We start from the raw sequence: 27,519 nt of genomic DNA on the forward strand, positions 1-27,519 counted from the left end.
AGAAGAGAGATGAAAAGGAAGAGAGGACTGGAGGCAGGCAGATGGTCTAGAGCAGGGGTCTGCAAACTTCTTCCACAGTAACATACAGGGACAGGCTTTGGAAGCTGTACAGTCTCTGCCACAACCAATTGACTACCTCTGTAGTGTAAAAGCAGTCATGGTAAACAAATGAGCACGGCTGTGCTTCAAACAAGATTTACAAAAACAGGCAGGGAGTTTGACCCTTAAGCCTTAGTTTGCTGACATGCCCCGCCCCCAACAATACACACACTCACCCACCCACCTACTCTGTCAAAAAGAACTTTCTGCAACAATAAAAATGTGCTACAGATGTGCTACCCTGTTCAGGAGCCATTAGCCTCATGGGCTATGAAGCCCGAGGAGCCGAAATTTTAATTTATTCAATTAAATTAAATGTAAGTAGTCACATGTGATTTGTGGCTACTGTACTGGGTAGTACAGGGTTAGAGGCTGTTACAGTAGCCTGGGCAAGAGATGACCTAGGGCACTAACAGGAGGAATGGAAGGGAGATGGCACGGGCAAGAAATATGTAGGCAGTGATGCCGTAGGACCTGGTGATGGACCAAAGATAGGCGAGGGAGAAATAATCCAAGATGATTCCACATGTCGAGCAGGGGTAACGGAGAGAATAGCTGAGTCATGGGCTGAACTAGAGAAAACAAGAGAATACAGAGGGAAACATGGTGCATTCTATTTTAGACATGTTGAATTTGACGTGCCACCTGGGAGGAGAAAACACTTGACTATAATACAAAGAAGTATCTTTTTATAGAGAAAGCACCTGTAGTTCAGAGATGTTAAATAACTTACCCAAGGTCAGAGCAAGTAAGTGACAAGGTAGAATTGTAACTTGAATTTAACCAACTGTAAAATTCATGCAAACCCATGACACAAAATGAGCAGACAGGTAAGAGCTGAAACCTTGAAAGTTGAGCTCGCTCAGGGAGAAGCTCAGAGAAGATCCATGGACCCAGAAGAAAGCCCTGGGGAACGGAACGGTCTCTTACAAAGAAGACAGGGAGTATGGTCAGAGAAACACAAGAAGCAGATGCATGCAGGATCATGAGAACAAAGGGAGTTAGGCATTAGAAGGAGGCAATGACTGACAGAAACAAGTACACAGAGATACAACACAGGCACCAAAGAGAATTCACTCGAATTTGCAACGGGAAGTCACTGGTGCCTCTAATGAAACAGTTCCAGCAAAATAACAGAAGAGGAAGCTTAATTTTAATGGGTTAAAGGGCAAAAAAGATATGACAAAGTAGAGAAAGCAAATATAAACCATGCATGTCCAGTGTTTACAGTGCTGTACATGGTGATAATAATTCATACCACGTATGCTCATTTTGATATAGTAGCTTTAGGCTTGGAAAAAAATTTTTCCCAGGCTAAAAATAAATGGCGCGGGTTTAAAATAATTAATGATATCAGTAACCTACCGCTGATTCACGAAAGGACTGGACAATTCTGCAAGCAGGCGGAAATTCCCAACGTACTCCAGCACATCATTTTTCTAGGTGATGAACATAAAACACAATGTCGGGGATAACTTTTCATCAGAATTTCCAAATGTTGAAAAAACATTAGTAGTTCTTCAGCATAAAATAACAATCAACATCAAAACAGACCAAGTCTGCTACACTGATCTTCATTATGAGAATTTAGAAATGTCACTTATGTTCACTTATGTGTATATTGTTTACTTATAAAACCAGATTTCAAGCAGTTGCCTTATGTTGAGCTGAGAAATTCTGCAAACAGCCATTAGTAACAGTGTATAAACTATCAGAAAATATATCAAATACTGTCAGTAGTTATCTATGGAGAATCAGACCTAGAAAATGTCATACTTTACAAAGCCCTGTATTTCTACAAACTCAGAATTTTTTTTTTTGGCAAACATCCACATTCAGACCAAAAGAACAACAGAAATTAACACACTCATTTTTTTTCATTCCCTAAACTGCTATAGTATTACTAATTTATCACCAGGTGATATAGTGCTTGAATTTTAAAATATTTTCTTGTATTTAAATCTCAAGTATTTAAATGAATCCCAGAGGTTCCACTGTATCCCCACCCCTTACCCTGCACTTCCTTAGTTCAAAGCCACTGTGAGCTGCACAGGGGTGTAGAACTAAGCTGCACAGTCTTGCTTCCTGTACATCAGTGATTCTCCACCTGTTTAATCCAATACGCCTGTGAGAGCATCATGTGTGGCACATACTTCCAAAGACACAGGTAACCGTTTGATAAGCTTCATGTTATAAGTAATTTTTCATTACCTTATCCCCCCACACACTGAAGAAACCTACTGAGAAACCAGGGAGAGAGATATTATTAAAGGGAGAGCTTTAAGTCTTCTCTAATACTTTTAAATAAATTATAAATTTTGACACTTTACTGTTAGTAAATTATGCCAAAACTCACAGCTCACTTCTAGTCAATATGGTGTCTCCACTTCTGCCATCTACCTTTAAAGAGCTTTGCCTAGTGTAAAACTCCTACTTGCCATGGCCTCTGCACGACTCTGTGAGGGAAAACAAAACAGGATTTGTCTGATCCCTTCCAGAGCCTAAAGAAAATTCTCCTTTTAGCTGGTGATTATGAAAATCTGAATTTTCTTACCACGGGAGATTTAATTTTCTAACAGTTGAGAGTGACTAGGGTCAGGGATTTGGAAGATATGGGAGAAAGATAACTAGAATTCTTATGCACGGATTACTGCTAGCATGGTGCTAAATACTGCACCAACAGCTTGAAGTGGGATGGGGAGCCCTTCCCACCTTGCGGGCCATATAACTGGTATGAAAGAGGTTTGGGGCATCACAGATGGGAATCTTGTCTAAAAATGTGACTGTGTTCTGCTATAGCAATAATGAGGTACTTATTTATGTTATTTAGACTGACCTACGGCTTTAGCACATGTCCATGGGAAAACCTTTCCAAAGTACCATCAATCTAGATCTGAGATTGGGGGACAAAATCCACCCTATATTTAATAACTATTTGCTTAACTTTAAGCATTCAGGGTTTTCTGATTATTTACTTACAAGACGAGAGTTGAGGTTCAAGCTAACGCACAGGGCTGAATTGCCAGATCAGACTCAAGGGAAACAGCGACTGATCTGAGCATTAAGCTTTACTAGATGTTGCAAGGACAGAAGCTATGATGTACTTCAGAAGTGACAGAGAGAGGTCTGGGACATAAGGGCAGGTGGCAAGCCAGGCGCTTCAGGTCTTGAACAAGGGGCTCAGGACACATGAGGCTCTGAGTGAGGTTCGCCAGGTTCTGCATGCAGCAGTGAGAAACTTAGAAAACGTCTCTGTTTTATGCCCCCAGAAAGTTGTACGGACTCATGACATTCTCTGAGGAGCCAGGCGTCATGTAGCCTGGGTTTTCCTTACAGGAGGGAATCCTTAGCCAGGGACATCCTAAGGGCATGTTGGAGTTAAGATCCCTTCCTCCCAGCAATGCCAGTACTCTTTTTACCCACAAGTCCCGTTGACAAGGAGAATGGACCAGAGTCGCTTGCCCTCTTTTCTTCTTTTCCCTTCTCCCAGAGAAGTGAATGGATTTGCAGGCTAGCTGCTTTTACTCTTCCTCCCAGGGTTACTTAAAAAATTGGTGACATAACCTGGTTTATTTTTACTTGTTCATTGCCTAGCTCTCTAGTATTAGAACTAAATCAAATCATTTCAACAAAAAAGTTGAATCACAGAATCTCAGAGTTGGAACTTAAGAGATGATGTAGTACAAGCTCCTACCCAAAGTGTCTGCTTTATTATATCTATTTTTACATGCATCTGATTGATGATATCTTAGGGTAGAAGAACCACTTTACGAAGCCACTGTTATAATCTTCTATTCACGGGGGATGTCTCCTCTGTAAAACAGACGTCCACCCCACCTCTCTTTACCATCCCCATTGGTCCTAGTTCTGACATCTCAATGAATCCAAAATAAGTCAACTCTCTCTTCCACTTAGTAGTCTTTCCACATTTCCAAGGACATTTCAAAACCATCAGATCCCACAACTTCTTACCTTTTCTAGGCTGACCTCTCTGGGTCCTTCAATTGTTTGTTATAGGACAACAGCTACCTAATCTAATCTTCCCTCTACAGTTATCTGGCAGTCTCTCCCTTGGCATATGCAAGTTTAGGGACTTCAGGTGATGATAATCTTGGGTATGGTCTAACCAGGAAATCTGTAATTTTGTTTGTTCCCTCCCCTAATATAGTATAAATTTGAAAGCAGCTTCTTTTTTAAGCATATGTGACATGCTATTGGTGCAACCTATATATAACCTATAATACTTTATAACACCCTAAATTCAAAAGAATCTCACTTTTCAACTATTCGGCATAGGGCATACATTTAAAACCTACAGGTATCTCAGCTTCTATTCTTCATTTAAAGTCTTACTTAGTTCTAGTTAAAAAATCTTTTAAGGAAAACTTACTACGAAACAGCTTAAATGCCTGTATAAGTATCAAGTCAAAGTGCAACATAAAGGATAAGAATCATGAAAGTTTATACAAAATAATAATTGTAGCAGTTGCTGATGTTGTTGCTGTTGTCGTTGTTGTTATTTTGTTAGCCTTACTTAATATGCACAAAGTGGCCTGGGAATTCACTGCATGGAAAAAATTTTTTCTTATACTCAAACAGCAAATGTAAGATCTATAAATGATATAGGATTTCTATATCTATGAACAGTTATTTCATCTAAATTTTTCCTATTTTCTTTTTCTATGAATAGATTCACTTTAATTAGATAAGTTTATTTCATACCATTAATTTATTTCATATAACACAGGAAGACAGCAAAAAAGCAACCATCTCTAGAAAAAAAAAATCACAGTTGATTTTATCAACTTTACTAAATAAGCAAACAGATCATTTCTTTTTTAAAAATCTAGTATGCACTTTTTTTTTTTTAACAAAGGCTTAAATTCCAAAGAGAAAACAGTATTCATCCCACATAAATAAATATTCAACTCGCCAGTCCCTGTACAGCCAGCCATTTGCCGAGCCTGTGATTGCAGTGGCCAAGAGTGAACAGTACGTCATAGTATATTTACAAATGCATGTGAGTGACTGGTTATCTTTCACTAGCTGACATTCTTTTCACAGCACAATGATTATTTGTGATTCATGTTCAGATAACATACTTCTAAACTACAGCGTGATACTGAGCCCCCATGGGTACGCACACACATTCTTCCTAAGCTAACCACTGTTTTGTAAGTCAGTTTCCATGTCTTTTTACCATATGTGTTTAGAAAACAAGTGCTTATTATATACCAAATATTGAAGACATATAAAAGGTAGAAAGCTGTATTTTATAAATAACTACCTGCAATCTATTAAAATCTAAAAAAGAAGACAATGCTAGTAAAAACAGCCTATTGCTTCACAAAAATAAGGCAATGACAGATACCTTTTGGGACACGAGTACTTACTTACAACATTTACATTAAGTTATTTGGATTTATATAGAGAGATGCTTTGATATATCTTATTCTTACAGAAATAATGCCAAATTTTCACCTTATTCACCAGGTATCTTTGTGAATAGAAAAATATTAATATACATTGGTATGATTTTTTTTAAAAAACCCTCCAAATAGTCACAAATGCCCAGTAATAAGGATTATAGAGAAAAAAAAGACAGTGGTTACATTTAATTTTTAAAACAGAAAACATGGAATGGTATACCATATCTGTTACATAAAATTTACACCATCCTAGTTTACATCTGTGTATCATTTCCAGATATCTATCTTGGGCTTGTTGGTATATCCAGATTGAAAAATAATTCATTGTAGAGAAACCTAACAAACATGCAAGGGATATAAAATTGCTAATTTACAAACGTATAATACATAAAAAAGTAATTTTAGATATCAAATTTAATATGCATTACTGCCTGAGATTTGCTGTGAGGATCTTCTATTAGCTCAGTCTTGGAATTCTGATGGTCTCTGAGTGAGACTCTCTGATTGCTCCAGCTTACATAAGTGTAATTATGCATGCATATGGAATTGAACAGAAAATAAGGATTTTATACCAAGTCCTGACTAGCTACAGATTCAATTATAAATGCATCTCAAAAGACAAATATGAGTAGCTTCAGGATCCTAAAAATTTCAAGTGAAAAGAAACTGCGGTCATCCGCCTTTCTCAAAGTTTAAGAATCCAAATAGGCATACTAACACAAGTAAAGTTATTTTTGTAATAAACAAGATATCACAAGAGGAACCCCTGAATGCATTTTGAGTTGGTCTTCATAAATTAAGAATTGTATGTTTAGATTTACACCTACCCCTAAGTCATTCCTCCCAAACTTGTCTGCTTTTCAAACTTGTAAATCCCAGCACTCACCAGTATGAAGAAGAAGGCACACAGAGCTGTACAATGATGAATTATAAAATATTTGTCACCAATCACTTTCCAATACAAAATAAGAATCAACAAGTCTGTTAAGAAGGAAAAATAAGTAAGATACTACGCAGGAAGAAAACTGCATTGTTTTTTACGTGTATTTAACTCCCCTGACAATTGATCGCAATCCACTCTGAGCCCATGGCACTTTGTTCACATCTCCGTTGTCAATTACCCATTTTATCATGAAGTATGAGCTCCCATATAATGGTCTCCCCCACTCTATTGTAACTCCTCCAGGACAAGGACCAAGTGTGGGCATCTAGACAGCGCCTGGCATGTAGCTATGTGATGTATTTGTTGAAAGTATAAATAAATAACATTTCCAGGGTTAAAGTGAAAAATATTACGGAATAAAAATAAATTTAAAATAAACTTAAACAACTGCTTTGGGTCACTTCAATAATTCATACAGATGAGATGGCCACAGAAAAGGTAAAAAAAGACCAACTCATTTATAACACTAATTTAATAAAAAATGTTTAAAATTTAACAAAGGATACGGTTAAATACTAATTTAAAATAGCAAAAAAACAAAAACAAAAAAACACCAAGAATGATGATTATGGAAAAGATACACCAAAGAAAGAGGTCAAGACATCAATTTTCTTTAAAAGAGCCTGAATCTAAACACTATAATTCAGAAAATAGTTTCATTTAACACAACAGAAACTTCTAAAAAACTGTTAACACAACTATTTTCTTTGCCCAATTGTTAACATGAAATTTAAGCATGGAAAGAAATAGCTATCATGATAGAAACAAGGGGAGGATTAAAGTTTTATGAGCTCGAAGCTTATAAAGTACAGAGAGACTTTCTTTTACAAAAAATAAAAAGTTACTAATATAAAACCAAATGTGAAAATTTATAAAGAGAAAAAAATCATCAGATTACAAATTTTAAAAAGAAAAACAGCACAAATGTGGAAATCCAGAAAATATAACACTATTAGGAATTAACTGCCCGGTATACCTGTCTAAATACATTTTCCCTACATATTTTGGCTGTGTACTCTTTAGTCACCAATTTATATGATAATGATCTTGTAATATTTTCTATAGAGAGAATAAAAAGAATTTACTTTTCACTCAGTTTGGGTTAGAAAAGTTTGTTTCAGTTCATAGCTCTTATTTTTAAGGCGTTTGGATTGTTATCTTATTTGGGAAAATATTGTTTCTTTCATACAAGATTTCCCTGGTAGTGATGACTCTCTGAATTAACAATATTCATTAACCAGTTTGTGAGGCATATTATAAACTTTGTGTTATGCTTGTCAATGACAGTATTTTGTGCCAAATAAGCAAATTTTTTTCCAAGGAGTTAACGAGATTCACTCTTCTTTTAATTGGGCCATCAAATAATCCAATACCCTATTATTTCTCTTTAAAATTTATCTCTTCCTCTTAATGAATTGCATGTTTTGGTATAATCTAATTTTTGATCACTTCATCACTTTTACTTCATATTAAATTATTTTTATTTGAATGTTTTTTCATCTATTTATTAAATTTGAAACTTATAAAAGAGGGTTCTCTATATAAATGCCCAAATCTGGGTTATTTCTCTCTTGTTTTATGGAGACAGTCCAAAATGTCTTTTCAAAAAGCAGTTTATGGTATATGCTCTACTTAACTTCCCCTCTATCTCATTGTATCAAAGTTTATTCCAACTCCATCGAAAACATGGGTAGAAATAAGACAGAGGGAAATGTGGGACAGAAAGAATACCTGATCTTAAATGATTATGGCTCAAATAGTTACTTCTGCAAATTTTACCAAAACGATGTCCATGGGAACACATTTCAAGGGCCCTTGCAAATGAGGGGTGCTGAAGCTTAAATTACATTAGCTTCATGAGAATTCTACCTGAGAGGTTCTTCAGGCCAAAAAGGGACAATTGCTAGTGAAAACTGTCCAGTCCTAACAGGGCCCCACTCTGTAGCTCTGCTCTCCAACAAGAACCTTCACAGCAGACACTTTTTCCCACTGTGTGGATCCTAAAAGCTACTTCTCAAATAAATAAACTAAAAGCATAGTCTATGTATTCTGTGCATAAGTAACTTAAAAAGAAACAGTGAATTAGTGAATAATAGTGGTTACTTAAAAATTTAATTAAAATATTAATCTTTTCATTTTATGTGCATTATTTTATCAAACAGCTACTAAATTGTTAGAACATAAATACTTCGTAGGTTGTTTATAGCTGTCTTTTTAATAAATGGAACTTTAAAGATTTAAAAAAATAAACAAAACAGTAAATAATATACCACATACCAGAAATGAGGTAGCCTGAAGAAATAGCAACATTCAGTTTTACAAGCCATGAATCACCCCTACAAATATTAAAAAAAAAAAAAAAAGTATCTTTCTTTAGCACATAGGTTATAGATTACAGCTACTTTTTTTTCTATTAAGGTTTAAAATTAATTAAAATGCTTTCCACAGATTCTCAAATGGTAAACTGTCATTTGCATAAGGTACTATGTTAGCTATGATAATAGTTCTGATTGCATGCATAATCTTTTTTTATATTTATTAGCTAAAAGTTTTAGAAAAGTAGTTTTATCAAAAGACTTTTTATAAACGTGTTCTTATACGATTTGTTTGCAAAAGAACTGAAACAGAATTCCAGATGCTGATTTTTTAATTTTTCCTTATTCTAAATCAGATTCAACCTCAAGAAATCACCCACACTGCCCCTGCTTTTGAGGCCATATACTATTATCGTCATCACTTTACTGCGGACTGGAGGGGTTTGCCTGTAACCACACGTCAGGATGTCGTCAGAACAGGACATTTTAATCCTGATGTTTCTACCCCTCCACATATCAAGATCCTACACTTTGCTGCACTAATGCTCTTCATCTCACGAAACAAATCCAAATTATCAGTTCTTTATCATCTGACTTATAATGTGAACTACTGGTGAAATGAACAGAAAATAAAACTGATAACAATTAAACCACAGATGGAAAGACTCGGCAGAAATCACGTCGTCTTCACATAACCTAGGAACATTGGACCTGGAATAAATTTTGGCATCACAGAAAATGTAAAAATATCAAAAAATTATAACAGGTAAAAGTCATATATAGACAAAAATTGATCAATTAATCAAACCTTTGTTATAAAATTTACTTTGCAAAAGAACTGGTTCTGTTAACAATCATGTTAGTAAAATAAAAATATTAAAAGAAAAAAGCTAGAAATTGTTTAGGCAAATTCACAAAAAACTTGGTAAAGGCATTAAATTCACTAAATGGATTCACTTTGAACAATATCTTCCCAATGAAAATTTATTGATACTAGTATACTTCTGATCAGCGTAACTCCATATTTATGAATAAAAATCATCACTGCGTCTACAGCCATGCCACCCTGAACACTCCCGATCCCCTCTGATCTTGGAAGCTAAGCAGGGCCGGGCCTGGTTAGTACTTGGATAGTAGACCACCTAGGAAGACCAGGTGCTGTAGGTGTAAAAAAAAATCACTGCAGTCAAACAGAGATGGTCAAAAGACCTGGTTAAACCTCCCCACTTCATCATGCAGTGCTTTCTCAAAACATACCTAATCTCTCAAACTGAGCCAAACTCTTTTCATAAAACACCAGGAAATACAGTTTGTAAAATCTCTGCCATTGGAATGCCATTTAAAATTTTCAGAAAGGCCCATTTTACAAATTATCCTATTATCGCTGAACATAGTTATTATTCATGCTTCAAATCTTATGTGGTACTAACTTCCTCTTACATGAACATGTATAATTCTAATTTTCATACCTTTGATATCAAATGACGGGTTAAATATAAATTTGAAAATCAAGTCTTAAGTAGATATTATCCAAGTTGACTAGCCTATCTCAATAATAACTCATTTTTGCTCAAAACGGTGGTTACAATAATTTGTTTTACTAACAGTGTAAGTAAGTGTTTACATAATTATATTCTCCTTGTTTGGATAACAATGATACTAAGGCAAAATGGCCCTCGTTATCTGTATTCAAATCTAAAACAAATCATTTTAATGCACCGTGCTAAAATAAGTCTGAACACAAGCATTTTAATAAACCATATACCATCAGCATTTTTTCTGTTTCAAAGAGATGTTCTTATTAATAATTAATATCAAAATGTAAATCAAATTGAATATATTGGAAAGAAACAGCTTACCAAAGTGGATCAGTGATTGTAGCCTCATCAAAGAAGAAAAGGTACAGGCCAATAACTCCAACCACCAAAGAATGATATGTAGATCCTACCCTGAAATGAAATGAAATGTATGTAGGATTTCAGATTCTTTGCCAATAAACTTTAATTGTGCAAAGCATTTAACATTCCGAAGAAGTTAAATCCAGAGGAATGGAGTATATCTGATAGTATGTATAATACGAAATTGTCACTTAGAAATCCAAGGGCCACAAGTTTACTTTGGAATTAATAACAAGAAGGATACCCACGTCTACAATTTTCTGTTAGAAAATGGGTGAATTACTTATTGGTTAAAAGTTCTAAAATGAACGAGTGGACCAGCTAGCTCAGTCTGTAGAGCATACGACTCTTAGAGGTTCTAAAATGGCAGCAACGTCTCATAATGCAGCTGACAGGGTTTTGTGCAAATAGATGGTGACTGCTAAGCCCACCACCCCACACCCTGCGCCCCACTCAGAGCTCCCTCCTCAAGAGCATCACTGTGCAATTCAATTCATTTCCTGCTCCAATCAGTCAAAAATGACTTCCAAATCTACTGGCCTCAACCAACCCCATGTTCAAACAGACCATGAAATGCACCTTCACATGCATTATTGTACTCAATTCTTATAACAAATCTGCAAGAAAGTTAAGGCAGCTCTTATTAATCTCTCTTTATAATTAATATGAAAGACCTTATAAACAGAAAAACTGAGGACCATAAATTTACACAGAAAATCTGTTTTTAAAAGAAATGTCCAAGTCAAAGCAAAATGTTCATTCACAAGATCCAGGTCGAATTTTCTTTCACAGAAGGAATAAGGTTGAGATGAAAAATATCAGTTTCCATTTGGAAAAAATCTAACATTTTGTTCCTGAAGTTCAGGCCTCAAATTCCCTTCTCCGCTGAGATGTTATATCGTTAAAGGGAAGAATTATAAGCCCTCAGCAATGGAAATGGCAAGTAATTCACGAGAGAAAAGTTAAACATTACTTGGATCAAATAGTTCGCAATACAATGAACGAAGAAAACACCCTGTGCTTACATACTATTCTGTATTAAAAGCCTATTTGTTCAGAAACTTGTTACTAAAACTTTCATTTTTCATTCTTTAAAACCAGTTTCCCAGCAAAGCAAAATGTAGATTCCTTAGTGTCTAAAAAGAAACGCAAGATAAAATATTGCAATTTTTTTTTTCAAAAGAGGGTCAAACGAAATGTCTTACAAAAAGACATTTGTTTATTTTTAAGGCAATAATGACCATTTTAGAATAGCAATTTTAAGTTACTGATTTAATCATTCAAAGTAGTATGAGCATTACCAATAGAAATTATATAGCTCAAACAGACAAAACAGTTCAATTTTGGAGAAGCTAAGTTAAAAATTAGGAGTATTTCAATACAATAGGACTTTCTATACCATAGGAAAGGAAGTGGATATAAGAAAAACTTTTAATCATGATATAAACAATACCTATAAGTATGTAGGTTTTCAGAAAAGCAACTATTTAAGTATAGCAATTTCCCACTTATAATTAATTAAACTGTTATCTCTCAGGTCTGAATTTTCTGGTGACTTTTTTTTCCTCCTGTCCTTTTTTTCGCTAGATGACTTAGACCATGCATTATTCAGAGACTCTTGATTACTAGGAAGAATTATATGAGTGATGTTAATCTGTCTAAGACTGGAGGCTGGATTTTACTTTCCTCAAAAATCATTTTTTTCCCTTCTTTGCACTCTCTACCTCACAGCTTAAGTCCCATGTAAACTAAGCTGAAGTGGGAAATGAGTAAATTTGAGGGCGGAGAGAAAAAGAGAGACAGAGACACATGGACACAGACAGAGCGAGAGGGAGAACGAGAACACACCATTTGGATTGTATAATCTATTTTATACAATCCCAGACTTTGTTTTCAAATGGAAACTCAGTTTCCCAAATGGCGATTCCATGTATCATAGAATGGCAGTGATAAGACTGAATGATGCAATGTATTTTCCAAGTTCATCATTTTATTTGTTTCATCTTTGCTTCTATCCCCCTGTGCTCCCCTATTTCTTGGCTAACAGCTCTCCAAGATTCAAATGCCTCTACCTCCTAGCTTGTATCAACCAAGGAAATGAAAACAGTTCAAAATTTAACCACATAAAATGTATGTCCCCATATCTCTTCCCTTTCCCATCAGTCAGTCTATCTATTTTTAAGTTAGAAAGGTTTTTTAAAGTAATGCTTAGTATCTTTCATATCTCACATTTGAAAAATATCTTTGTACTACTCTTAAGACAAATCATGCCTCTTGTTTTTCAAAATTACATGGAAAAAGAAACTTCACTTTCTGGATGAAAAGACCTGTAGCCTGTATGAACCAAACATATCAGTGTAAGGTGCCAAAGAAAAAACAAGTCTAATTCACAGCCTGAATGACAAAAGTGGAAGTGTGTACAACAATTTGGCACAAAGATAGGGGATTTCAGGTCAAATATGCCCATGCTCAAATAAATACTTAGAGTTTGGCAGGTCTTTAATTCTAAGAGAAAATTTCTGTGAAAACTAATTATAGCAATCTTAGAGATCTGCTGAATTCGTTTTAAAGTTAGCATTAACTTTAACTAAATAACAACAACAAAACGTATTCCCATAGCTGCTCTGATTCACCGAGGTTTGAAAACGCACTTTGATGTTTAGGAATCTGAAGGTCTCTAAAGCCAGTGAGGTAGTCATTAGTCACTTTGTGTTTGAAAACTTGTGAGAAATTAAGGAGTTGCACACACAGAAACCAACTAATGAAAACTACTGCAGCCCTCTATATCTTAACATCTTATTCATTTTCTACTTATTTTTTTATTTTAAAAAATCTAAAAAGCAATTTTTACTTTTGGATTGTATAACAAGAGAATAGATTCTGGAGGGCTCTGAATCATAATGAAAAAGTTCAGTCAAAGAGAGAGGTAGATGCATGAACCTCACACTGCCTTCTCTGATATATGGTATGTAACTGCCCTTGTAGGGCAAAAGCAGCCAACGCTATATATAGGCTACTCGCAGCCCCAACGAATGTTTACTTCTGTTGTCATTTCCAAAGAACACGTGTTTGTCATCATAAACATTTCAGAGAAGAATGCAAAACAGCACTCCTCCACAGTCAGCAGGAATCTACTTGACCTTCTTCCCACATTTCCCCAGAAAGCTGAATAAATGTTTCCTAACATCTTTCAGTATAAGTTTTAAATTTTTTCCTATATGAGATCTGTCTACTTGTTTTTTCTTTTATTCCTAAGGTCAAATAAAAATTCTGACCTTAGATTTTATTAGATCTTAAATAAAAGACTTTTTGGAAATATTTTAAATAATTTTACTTCATAAAATTAGCCTTTAAAAAAATTAATTACGTTTTCATAAGCTTTACCTTGAGTTCCATTCAATCTTCTTTCTGGAGCTGAGACTATTAAAACCTGTAGAAACTTTTGCTGAAAACCAATCACTTAGAAAGTAGAAAAGAAGCTGAAAAGTGAAAAAGCTGGCGAAAACTGTGCTGATGTTCAGTATGGTGTTGGTGTCCATATTTCTTCAATCTGTTAAGAGAAATGATGACTATCAATTGCTTTAAATTGCTCATGATAAGACTAAGTTAATTTAATGTATTTTTATTAATTTATTTTAATTTAGCACAAATGTAAGAATACAAAGAAACTATAAAAATTTTAAGACTTTACCAGTTATGCTTTATCGCCTATAGTTGTATTTAAAAACAAAAGAAGAAAAAACTCTATTATTTTAAAGATTTCAATATTGTAAATACAACATCATTCTATTCAAAATTATCTAAATTATCTAAGTCTTAAAGTTTAACAGTAAGAGGGAATTTAAAGTGCTATAACTGAAGGTGCTCTTTTAGGAATATTTTTAACTAAACTAAGGCCAAATCAGCTGATTTCTCTACAACTCAATTTCATCATTTATAAAATGAGAGAGTTGGTTGGGCAATTTCTAAGAAACAATTAAGTCATAATAGAACTAACATTTTCTGCAGTAGCAAAACAAAAGATTAATTACATAAAAAAACTATACGATAAATTTTGTTTTAAATGTTGTTTGTACAGCAGATATTTTTTTAAAAATTTAAATCTTAGGAAGAATAATACCATCTAGCAAAATAACCATACCACTGTTACTGTTTAAATTAGTATTTAACTTAAAAAAATATTCTGTAATCATGAAGAGGAATTTTTTCACTCAAATGGCTAATCTTGTAATCGGCTCTTTGTTCCGCTTCTGTAGACATGCTTGCTGCATAGGTCAAAGGGCAGAGTAGTCCCGAAATCAACCGAAAACTCACCCTCCCCTTTGATTGCTGTGCTTGTTTGAACAGATGTTATTGCCTCAGTGCCTGTTTGAAAATCTCATGCTCTGTAACTGCCTGTAGTCCATAGCAACTCCAAGGGTCTGTAAATCAGCCCATGCCAACTGTAACAACGTGAGTATAAAAGAGAAATTGCCCCTAAACTGGGGGCCCAGATTATCAGAGCACTAGTTCTTCTGGGACCACCGGTGTAAAAAATACGAGCTCTCCAAAGCCTCCGAGTGCTACTTGGTTTCTTGCTGAGCTGAGTTTTGCAATTTTTCTGCAACAATCACACATATCCTTGGACCAATCCTCCATAGCTTTTTATCTCTAAAATAAAAGATTTTTATAAAAGAGCTTCAGGTTTTAAGGACAAAGTTAGCGAATAGTAACATGCATATATGCACATTCAAAGTCTGTTTTCTGGCTCAGTGAGCTGAATTTTATTCAGCTCCTAAAAATCTTAGGAACATTTAGACCAAAAAAGGACATTGAAGCATTTGCTTGTACCCAGCAAATACAGTGTTTCTATGGCTCTGTCTTTGATAGAGCTGACCCTCAGATTAAAAGGAAATGAATCAATAGATATTTCCAGCTGCTAATGTGAAGAAATGAAGTCACCTACTGAAGCCAACTCACTAGAAAAAAACTGAGTCATTGGCTGCACAAGCAACATCCTCACTTCATTCTCTTCCAACCAGGCTATTGGATAAAAAAATCAGTCCTCCACAGGGGCCCTTCTCACAGAATTCATGTGTCTGTAATGAATTCATTCCTCATTCTTTTTTTCTGGTGTGTGTGTTCAGCAAAAAATACTGATATTACAGTTCTCCATGAGATTCCATTAACTTTATTGCTCATTTACCTTTTTTTAATTTAATGTGTTTATTGGGCATTAAAATTTTTAATTTGTGCTCTTTTACTTTAATAGTAACCAAATAATACATAAAAGTAAGTTTTGTGTATAAATTAAACATCGTTATGATTTTCTAATGTTAGAAAAGGGATAATGTCTAAGATTAAAGCAAACAGGGATTAAAGAAAGACAGAAAGAAAAAGAAAGTAAATAGGGATCTGGAGGCCATGTATGTAGATAAATGAAGAAAATGAAACCAGTAACCAGAAGAGAGTGAAGAGTCTAACCCTCAATATGATTAGATGAATAATATGAATAATCTTAGATCCAATGACAGCTTGCCCTGGAGGGGTCTGTATGTTCCCTGCTGGTTCTGGAGGGCGGCTAGGCACCGAATACTCATTTATTTTTGTTAAAATTCAACATATATAATCAGCATTTATTTCCATGAATGGTTCCTAAATGTTATAAACTGTAGGAGTCATGCAACAGTAGCCATTTTATGAACTGTTATTTAAGCAATACATTTTCTAAAAGCGCACCATTAAAAAATTTGTCATTCTTTAAAAAGGTAGTTTTTACTAAGTCTTTGTTGTACTGGATATCAGATGTTTTCAACAGACTTACTTTCAGTTAACTGGGGTCTATGGGGCATATGTTGAGAGTCTCCCTTTGCAAAAAATGTTTCATTTTAAACTAAAGAATTCCATATAGTCAAGTTGTGGAATCCATTAAAGGCTCAACAGACAGAAGTTAATTAAATCGTTCTACAACCAGCTTTGCTTCTCATTACACAGCTGCTTGCTTCATCAGTCATGGCAGATCAAGCACTCATCTAGGGATTATTTACAAATTTCCCCAGAAAACCCAGGCTTCAGGTAAGCAGCAGTTGCTTCTGTTCATTCACTAAATTATGCAAGAAAATGGTAAAATGGATAAAAGCAAAAAATGTTCATGACTTGGATTAAGGGCCTTTGAGAGTATTTCTATTATGCATAGAAATACACAGTAAAATTAGAAAAGTATTAGACCTATTTCATATTCTTCCACATGTGGCTAGTAGCTGGCAGAAGGCTGGGATACTGTCCCAGAAAGGCTGAGCTGAACAGAAGTGTGAAATATTTCTGGGGCAATTTACAAGGGGAGTGTCTAGACATGAACTTTACAACAGAATTAGCCCCTCTTGATTCACAAGCATTGTGGACACCAAGGAAACACCTCCGGAGACCTCCTGAATACAGTGATGGATGTCCCCAGAGACGGTTTCCATAGACTTAAATTGAAGCTGGTTTCTCAGTAAAGAAAAACATGAAAAGGGTTGAAGTCCACCTCTCCGCCACTGGCCTGCGAGACCCCTTCTCCAGCAGAGCTGCCTCAGAGGCAGGGCCACAGAAACAGCACAGCCAGGGATAGTGTCTTGCTTCAGCCAACAGTTCATCCAATGTCTGTCCCATGTCCACCATGTGCCAGGTGCTGTGCAAGGACTCAGAATAAAAATTGGGGACATGCTCATGGGCCAGTAGGGAAACACAGAAACAGATCTCCACTACCTAAAGTGGTGAGTTCAAGGTGCTAAGGAGCACTCTCCACTTTCTGGGGAATAAACACCCAGCAGAGAAGAGATACAAACAGCGAGGAGGTACTGAAAGCATTCAAGGTGAACCGAGGGGACATCTTCTTGAGCTGAAGCCCAAAGGACTCAGTTCCACCAGCTGAGTTCGGAACTGCCAAACTGGGAACACAGCTGTGACTCTCATTCCCCCACGCTTGTTACTCCCTGGCAAGCACAGGGCAGGCAGGCATCACGAACACCACTTCCACGCACGCGCACAACTGCACCCTTGCACGTTCCATAGTTTCAGGCAGGAACCACGCTGCAGTGTTTAGCAGTAAAAACTCTTAAAAAGAGAGAAGAAAGGTCTTGTATGGTTGTCTGTATTTGCAGCAAGAAAGGGAGAAGCTGGGAAGAAAGTCCTGCTCGTGGTCAGCACTCCCTCTCCCAGCCCTAGTGAGCTGCCTGTCCTGTCCCCACACTGACTCCAAATACCCGCTGCTCGCAACGCTCCAGCTCTCCCCTGTCCTAAAATGGAGATGGTTCCTTCCCTCTTCATCAAAATATAGAGGCTACCGGGCATGAAAGCCTCAATGTGAAAAGGCTGACTACCCCCGCACCCCGACCCAGAAGCGCTTCTCTGCACGCTATGGGCTCTGCCCGGGGGGGTGAGCCCCACACCTTCGACACCACTTCAGTCATGTGCAGCCAGGCCCTGCCTTCGCCCAGTCACAGTCCTAACGGCCGGCTACCCTCTGGAAGGCTCCACGTGGGCATCTTGGAGGCCCCACAGGCTCCACGTGACCCCAGCCGGACTTAGCCCCATGCCAGTCCTTTCCCCAGGGCTCCACGTCTCAGGGAATGACACTATCACCCACCTCACTTCCTAATCTTCCCATCTACAGCAGCTCCGGCACCCTGGACTCCTTCCCGCCCCTCGCTCCCACACTGACTGACTGCCAAGGCCTGGTGGACTGAACAGTACCAAATGAAGGTCAACCTGATTCCAGACAAGTTCTGAAAGTTTCTCACGATAGCCTTATGTAATGCGAAGAAATGTGGCTGGATAACAAAAGTAGGTAAATCCAGAGCTGGTTGAAAAACTAAAGGTAGCATGTAGATCAATGATCTTAAGTAGACTAGAGAATTATCTCCTTCTGTCCCATAAGGTTCTCTCTTTTTGGTCTGCTTCAGTATATTTTTACAAATATTTATATTTTTACTCAATCTACATATGTGCACGTGAGTGCACGTGTGCACACACGGGAAACCTTAGCATTGTAGGTCACACAAACCAATGAGATAATAATGCAATGGAGATACTAATAACAAAAAACAAACATCAGGCTCATTTATAATCTGGGAATGCAGAAGTATACCTTTGGATCAAGATGCTTATCAGTCCCACTTTCCTCTGAATTAATTACATACCAAAATACCTTTAGAGTAGCGTAACTAAGATGGTGATTTGTAGGAACCATATCATACCATGAAATGTTAAAGGGTTGAGCAATGTTAGCTTGGGAACAAGACTACTTAGGACTTGAGACTGTTCTTCTAACAGCTAAAAAATTCATGAAAAAGTGAAAGAGGGAACTTAACTGTGCATTCCCTGAAAGGGCACAAATGGGCAAAAATTACAGGGAGGGAAGAGTTTGGCTAATTGAAAAGACCCTCCAACAACTGAGAAGTGCTCAGCATCTATCACGGAAGTGGTAAAGGGAACACTGGCGGTGGTCCACAGAGGGGGTGGGTGCCGGTCAAACCTTCAGAGCCCTCTCAAAGATTCTGGGATTCTGGGGCTGACCTTAATTTTGGTAGCTAAAGAGGCAATTTTGTGTTAAACAGTACATTTAACTTCTTGACAGTCTGTCGTTTATGCTTTTAAAAATCAAAATTTCACATGTAAGTATATATGAAGTATATACAACATGGTGGGAAGTACACGGGCTTAGTCACGGTCTCGAGTTTGAATCTCGGTTCTACTACTTGCTAACTGTGAGATCTGGGACTAGTTTCTTACCTTACCTTAACTGAACCTCAGTTTTCTCACCTGAAGAATGGAGGTAACAACTGTACTAACCTCACAGGGTTGTCACAACGAATAAACCACATAACGTGTGTTAGGTACCTATAATAGTAATTGGCATGCGATGCACACTCAGTAAGTTTCTGCTCCCACAGGATTCTGGGTCTGTCAATACACCAGCCAAGGGGAACAAAACCATTCTCAGGCCACTAGGATTTAAGCCCCTAACTAAGCTCTGTTTACATTGGTCAACATTCGAAATGTCAGCAGCCCCACTGCAGAAGTCCATCATCTACCGTCCATCACAACCGCTGTGCTCCGGAGCTGCTTCCCAACCACTGGGGCCAGCTCATCACCCCTTCACCTCCCAAACCCTTCTACTAGGCCCCTGGAACCGTGGCTCACACCCCGACAATAGTGCTCCACCCTGGCTCTCTCCCTGATGTGCTCTGAAGACACCCTTTTCTGCAACCCTCTCCAGCGGTCACACTTAAGAGTCAGGAGGTGACCCTCTCTCCTCTCTGCTCCTCAGGGTCCTTTGCAGGCCTCACTTCTCCACTCCTTCGCTCCCTACAAACACTGAAAATGCTTTCACCCTGCTGCTACTCAGGTATACCGCCCTCTCCTGCACCTCACCGGTATCATGCTCCTACCTCCCAAACACATCCTCCCATCCGAGGACTTTAGGCCTGGTTCACTGATGTCCTCAGGTCCCACCATCATCGTGAGTGACTTCCCATCCTCATAGAAGGCCCAGGTTTCCTCGGCAACTCTGTCCTTTTGTCTCCACTGGGAATGGTACCTCTTCCATGACACCTCAGCCAATTTTTCTGCCTCCAAAGTAACATTTCAAGTATTCCCTTTGTTGACCTTTCCCTTGAGCGTGCTCAGCGTTACAGCATTCTCAAGTCCACTGACCTCTCGGCTTTTCCTCAGCCCACTTAGCCCTTCCCTCTTTTTTTACTTCTCTCTTTAATCAGCTTAAATCCTAGAGGCCACCATTTCAACAACTCTTACTAACACCCTACGTTCCCTTTCCACTGTCAAGAGCTGGCAAAGTGCCAGCCACGGACATGCCCAACTATTTACTCACTGACCAGCCCTGAACAATCGGCACACTGTTGGAAAAAGTCATGTACCAGAAGAGAGGGAGTTTGGCGAGTGTAAAATTACAGAGGAATCACAAGGCCATCAACACCGCCCTGCCTCCTACTGAAGAGGAAATTTCAGGAATTTTCATTGAAACTAATCAGCTCTCTGTTCTGCTTCTGTAAATATGCTTGCTGCATGCAAGAGCTCACTTGAAGAATTCGCTTGGAACCTGTTCTACTTGCCCTGTGCTCAAGGAATGTAACTATTTGTACCCTAGCAGCTCTCACTTCCTGTACCCATTTGTATTTGCTGGTTACCCATAGCAACTCCCACCATTTGTAATGGTTTGAGTTCAAACTGACCAATCAGCTTGTGTAAAATTCTTGTATATAAGGAATGTTGCAACCGAGCACAGTGCCCAGATCTTCAAAGCACCAGCTCCTCTGGGACCATGCATAATAAAACTGAGTTCTCCTTTTCTCTGAGTTACTGCTTGGTTTTTCGCTGGTCTGATTTTGGAGCTTTTCCGCAATACTACCTCCTTGCACTGGCTGACCAGTCTTTTCATTCTCCACAATTAACTTTCCAAATCATCCCTACCCATTTTGAACCTCCAACCATCCATCCCCATTCTCAATAGAATCCCCATCTCACTTCACAAAAAAGTAAAAGCCAACATATGAAAACTCTCGATATCACGCTGTCAACCACATGGACTACTGCACCTTCCCCTATCGGCCCTCCCACTCTCTAACCTGTGTACCTCAGATCCACCATTTCTGGCCCTCTTGGGAATCTTTTGCTCCCTATTATCCTTCACTCTTTTCTGACCTAGATCTTTCTATTGGCTTTTAAACAGACTCAAGTTCCCAGTGACAACAAAAATCAACACAGTCACTACCTCTTCTTCAATCTTGTTTTTCTTTTCAGTATAGTTTGCTGTCCTGTATCGTCTCTCCCTGTCTCTCTTCCTCCCACTCACCCTCTTTGAAGACAAAGGTCTAGAAAGGTCTGTCCATATCATCATCATGTCTCACCTCTGTCACTCTTCAGCCCACTGCATTCTTGTCCCCACCCTCATCACTTCGCTGAAGCAGCTACTGCTAAGGTCAGCAATGAACTCCATGTGTGGTCTTCACATTATCTGACGTCTCAGGAACACTGTACGCTACGGACCACTTTCCCCTCGGAATGCTTTCTTCCCTGTGCTTCCGTAACACCACACTCCTTCCTCTACCCGACCACTGAAAAACAGCATTCTCCAAGGTCCAGTTCCAGATCCTCTTCTCTCACCTGTTTCCTATGTGATTCCACCTATACCTATGGCTTCAGTTACCATTTGTCTGCAGAACCGCCTCGAGTTTAAATATCCATCCCAGAGCTCTCCTCTGAGCTCCTGACACGTACAGCCAACTGACTGCCTGTCGGCACCACACAGCATTTAAAACCGAGTGCGAGGTCTAACCCTTAAACTTGGTCCCTGCCTGCTGCACTCCAGTTAACACCTTCTTTCTCTTCCTTAAAGATACCATGTTCTTCTCTCCACAGGGCCTTTGCATGGCCTATTCCTCCACTCCCACCCCTCCATGCCCAAATGAACTCTCACACTTCTTCAGCAGGAGGTCAACCCTCACTTCCTCAGGGAAGCCTTCTCTGAGCTCCATTACCAGGTCAATTCCCTCCTTGTCTGCTCTCACAGCACACAGCATCACGTGCCCCCCCGCCCCCCCCCCGCCAAACACACATTTACAGCTGCTATCTAAATGAGTCTCCTCTATCCTTCAGGTGGCGAGCACACAGCAGAGTGTACATATGTCGCACATAAAGTTGTACGCCTGAAATTTATGTTATTAATCAATGTTACTCAATTTAATTTTAAAAATAACAAATAATTTGAATTAAAAATAAAAGGACAACTCCTTCCCCCGGTAGAATGTGAGAACCACAAGGGTAGGACACATGCCCCCACCCGACTGTGTCCCCACACCTAACACAGCACCTGCCACACAGCATGTGCTCATTAAACGTCTCTCAAATAAAATAATGACAATAACAGACATTCATATTCTTACATGTGCTTTCCACTCTGCTAGTATCTCATCAGTTACCGGTTCCTCATCTTACCAGTATAACCAGAATATTGGGAAAAAAGAACCTTCTAAATTGACGACGCTAGTATTACAGCATTATAGGCAAAAAAAGAGATTCTATAGAAAGTAACAGGATGATCTGATCACAAATTCCTAACGGGGCAGATCATGGTGGGCAGTCACACCTCAGGCATATAACTTTTTTAGTAAAAGGTTTATCTTTGCCTTAAGCAAGCCCTGTCTACTGTTCTCTTGCATCTGGGTGAACACATTTTTGAAATAAGTTTAACCACGCTCAAGAAACACATCATCTTATTAACTATCCTGTAATCCAATCCCTGCCTTGCTTTCTCCCACCTCCATGTAATCTTCCTTAGGTTCCCTCCCTAATTTCAAATGTATAAAATAAACTGCAAAACTATTATTCTCCAGAGCATTCAAGATCTTGCTTCCGGGCAGTTGTTTTCAGTTTCCCTCAAATAAAAACTCACAAAAATTCTTTGAAGGTTTGGATGTTCTTATGTCAACAGCATGAAAACAGACTGACTTCAAAAAAAAATTCTCACCTCCAAATATTCAACAGCAAAGTGCATGAATATTATAAATGAACTAGTACTGAGTGTGTGTCTTAGTCTGTGTTGCTATAACAAAATACCACAGACTGGGTGGCTTAAAGACATCATAAATTTATTGCCCACAGTTCTACAGGCCAGAAGTCTGAGATCAGGATGCCGGCATGGTGGGGTGAGGGCCCTCTGCCAGGCAGAGGGGCCAGGGAGCCCTGCAGAATCTCTTTTATAAGAGCACTAACCCCATTCGTGAGAGTTCCACCCTCTAGATCTAATCACCTTCCAAAGGCCCCACTAAGTAATGCCACCAGGTCTGAGGGTCAGGATTTCAACATTTGAATTTGGGGGGACACAAACACCAGACTATAGCAGTATGATATTTGGTTTGACTCTCCAAACTCTTATAATACGTGGCATACATTCAAAGCTTTCGTGTGTATATACAATTGCAGTCTTCTTTGTATTTTCACACTCTTCAGCTACCAAAGTACTTATTCTAATTGATTTATCTACCACATCAGCAGCCCAAACATGTGTTCTAAAGTCTCTATTTACCAACTGTAAATCATTTGTAAATGAACACATGACTGCAGAAGATACCAAACCAACCAAACAAAAACCCTATCAAAAAAGAGGCGAACTTACCCCAAACTCATTCTGGGTTTTGTTTGCATTCTCATATGGGTGGTACATTGCAAGTATCTGTCTAAATGCTCATAAAATTTCAATAATTCACCAGAGACATTAAAACTCCTTAGTAAAGAATTACTATCACTCCCCACTTTTGACTTTTCATTCATATAAAAACTGTTAAGCATCTGATAAAATGCATATAAAGCTCACAGCTAACTGCAGTTAGTTTTATTTACTGTTGATTTTTTAAATTCTGCATTGAGAACTATATTTTTTAAAAAGTTAGGAGTATTGCAGGCAGAAAACATTGCACCTCTTTTTTTATTTTCTGAGTATCAAGTTCAAGAATCAACAGCATTAGTGTGAAAGCCTATATGAAACCAGCTGCATAAAAGCCAACTAACTTTTATAAATCCTCCAAAATTCACGGTACTGCTTTTTTAAACTGCAGCAAATGGGAAGAAAATGAAGACTAAACCAGGAAATGCTAAGGAATCCCACATTAACATGATTAAGTTACACTCCTTTTCTCAGATTAACAATGTTACTTAATATTTAACAAGGAATTGCTCGTGACTTTTGAAAAGATATCTCTATGGTTCCTGTCACTAAAAAGACAATAAATTTTGATTAAGGGTACCCAGTCACCAGTCCCAACCTATTTTGGCACCAGGGACGGGTGCTCCTATGAGAATCCAATGCCTGATGATCTGAGGTGGCACTGAGGCGGTGATGCTAGCTCTGGGAGCCGCTGCCAACACTTATGAAGCTTCTCTTGCTTGCCTGCTGCTCACCTCCTGCTGTGCGGCCCAGTTTCGAACAGGCCACGGAATAGTACTGGTTTGGGGCCTGGCGATTAGGGACTCCTGCTATATTTTTCCCACTCTTTCAACCCTTTCTCTTCCAAGAGCATGTAACAATTCAAGTTAAATAGAAACTACCGGATTCTGCCTGTTACAGACCCTAGCAACTGACACCCCCCTGAAACAGTATTTTTGGATTGTAGATTGTTTTAATGATAATAAACAAACATTTAAAGTTGAATATTCATACTTTTCTAACTGGTCTTTATTTTTTCCCAGAATTCAATGTAGTAATTACAACCACAGGGTGTTAGAGGAGGAAGGAGGAAGGAGGGTAAACTGCTCCTCAGCCCGGCTCTGTAAGAGTCACTCACCCCCAGCAAGAAGTATCCGACCTCGGGGGGCCACAGAGTGGCCCCTTCTTGCTGTCAACTTAGGACTGTTTTGAAAGTTAATTCGTATTGTTACAGATCTCTTTAATCCAAGATTTCCCTTTTATCTCTCAAATCCTATCTATCCTTTTACATCCTAAGTTAAACGCCTTCTGGGACTCTTTCTCTGATCCCTCTAATTCAGTGTTTTTCAAATTTTCATATCCCAGAGCTTCCCCGCGCCCAACACTTTCTGGGTGCATGTTCTGCTTACTCCTACCAGTGAAGAAGAGCCTACAGTTTTCCTTTCTACAGTTTGTTTTCGGCACTGGGAGCAGGGGGATAGGTTTCTTCATATATATTTTTTCACACAGCCAAGAGTCCCCACCAGGAGATTCTGACACAGCAAAGGCGAGTGTTATCCCATCTTCTTAAACTTTCCTGCTCCTTCGAGAAATAATTCCTCCCCTGGTTTCCCAATACACTTGATCAGTAACCCCTTCTGTTATAGGTATTTTTTATTAGATTTTTAACAAGACTTTGATTCTTATTTTCCTAGTTTACACTTACAGTTTTTACATGTTCTGGTTATTATCTTACACTAAAATAAAACTTATTATAGTTAATCTATGTCACGTCAACTTTTTTTGTCTTTATGCCATTTTACACTATCTGACTTGGAGTTTGTTTTTATAATGCCTGACAAGTGCGGCTGTCTGGAAATTGACAGTGGGAAAACGTCTGCTTCCCCAGCTCCCCCTAGGGCTCTGCTGCTTCCCAAGTCCCAACGCAGTGAAGCATTCTCTTGTTAGGAAATTTAGTTCATTTCTAGGGCCTTAAGGCTCAGAGTACAAATGGCACATTTTATTTACTTGATAAATGTTGCTTCCTAGCTTCTCATCCCACTTAAAACTTTTATAAAGAAATCTTTGTTTCTGAAACCTACAAGTTCCAATGACAGTCATCGGTTTGGGATAAAGCAGAATGTCTTAAGCCAGGAGACAAGAGTCATCGGAAAGTCACACAAATATTGAACCTGACACAATAAAAAGAGGTTGGATACTTTTATACAGTTTGAGGGCCCATCTTTAAGAAAATCGACATTTCAAGTGCCATACCCTCCCTGAGCCTCAGAAGGGGTCTGAGCGAGGGGCCCTGAAATGAAAACAGGGGCTAGGTGGCACCCAGGAAGGGAAATGAGGTTCTGCAGCCAACCTCTATGCAACTTCTGATGGACTAACTGCCACAGCCTTGCTCTTCCCTTGCCGGAGCCTCTTGGCTGTGACATTTCTTGGCTTCCTCCCAACACTGTGAAATCAAGGAAAAGCTGGACAGAGCAAGATTTTTCCAAATATGTTTTACTCATTTTTTTAAAGGAAACATTGGAACACCTGCCAAGCAACCTAGGAAGTCACAACCTAGGGAGAGAAAGAGGTCCTTCTTGCCTCCACTGTTGATCTGATTACCCTGGAGAAAATCCCTAGATCTCAGGGCAGTGTGGCTTGGCCAACCTGCTTTTATCTCTCTCTCTCTCTTTGCCTCTCCCCAAAGGAAACAAGAGTATTAAATGAGTTAGAGGGGATGAAAAGTAATTGAGCAAATCTCTCCCTCCTGCTGAGTTAGGACAAACTCCATTCGGCTAGAGAGAATCCTAGCATTAAATCCCAGCCCCAGTATTTACCACGTGGCTGGCAGTTGGACAAGACGACCTCTCTGCCCTGCGAAGCCTATGAGACAGGGAAAAAAAGGCCTACACTGCAAGGTGGTTATGTGGCTTAAACGAAGATCAGTTAAATGCACCTAGCACACAGTAGCCACTGTGATAAATCATTTAATGGCCAAAAATTCCTTTGTCATAGGACATTGCTACTCCTCTTATCCAGAGTTGATGTCTATGTCTCTCTGCCCCTAGGAATCTGGGCTGACCTTGCCACCTGCTGACAAATTTAGAATACAGGAGAAGAGAGGGTAGGAGGCTTCTAAGGTTAGGAAAAGGAGCTTAGGTAAGAATCAAAAGACCTTGCAACACCTGCCTTTCACTTTCTTGCCCAGAGACTGCCATGTGAATAAACCTGTCTAGTTTACTGGAGGATGAGAGGCCACACAGAGAACTGAGGCTGCCCAGTTGACAGGTGACACTCAATACCAACTACCAGTCACACTGGCAAGCCATCTTGGATCTTCCAGCCCAGCTGACCCTCCAGCTGAATGCAGCCACATGAGTGAGCCTATAACTAACTGAGTAACTGCCCAGCCACCCACAGAATCATGAGAAATAATAAGTCATGGTTTTAAGCCACTAAGTTTTGGGTGGTTTGTTATTCAGCAGGAGATCAAAACACTACTCAATAAAGGATAGTGTTTATTATTACTACCTACCTTTTCCTAATCAAGAAATGTTACATCTCTCTCTCTGATGGCACCAAGTGATAGGGAGGTAGGACAGCCTGTGCCTAAAGCAATGTGATTACTTCCCCCTCCTTCTAACCTTTGGCCTGGAAGCCCTGTAGGCTGTCTACA

The 27,519-nt window shown here is 38.6% G+C and overlaps 1 protein-coding gene and 1 pseudogene across 3 annotated transcripts in view; one reads left to right on the forward strand and one right to left on the reverse strand.

Moving 5' to 3' along the window:
* Window positions 1-27,519, reverse strand: part of LOC107508889 (TLC domain-containing protein 4) — a 76,675-nt gene that overhangs the window by 10,957 nt on the left and 38,199 nt on the right. For 2 of the 3 annotated variants that reach the window (XM_016140915.2, XM_016140914.2), the window contains 5 exons: window positions 14,069-14,234; window positions 10,646-10,735; window positions 8,749-8,807; window positions 6,415-6,509; window positions 1,465-1,538 (listed from right to left, as the gene is read on the reverse strand). In XM_016140915.2, the coding sequence (XP_015996401.1) occupies window positions 1,465-1,538; window positions 6,415-6,509; window positions 8,749-8,807; window positions 10,646-10,735; window positions 14,069-14,223 (473 nt within the window). In that variant the 5' untranslated portion in view covers window positions 14,224-14,234. Of the gene's footprint in view, window positions 1-272; window positions 672-1,464; window positions 1,539-6,414; window positions 6,510-8,748; window positions 8,808-10,645; window positions 10,736-14,068; window positions 14,235-27,519 lie in introns of those variants that run through there. The other variant, XM_036235163.1, reaches the window with a different exon arrangement.
* Window positions 9,835-9,953, forward strand: LOC118613183 (annotated as a pseudogene).

Source organism: Rousettus aegyptiacus, unplaced genomic scaffold, assembly GCF_014176215.1.
Source record: "Rousettus aegyptiacus isolate mRouAeg1 unplaced genomic scaffold, mRouAeg1.p scaffold_m13_p_17, whole genome shotgun sequence".
Lineage (NCBI taxonomy): Eukaryota > Metazoa > Chordata > Mammalia > Chiroptera > Pteropodidae > Rousettus > Rousettus aegyptiacus.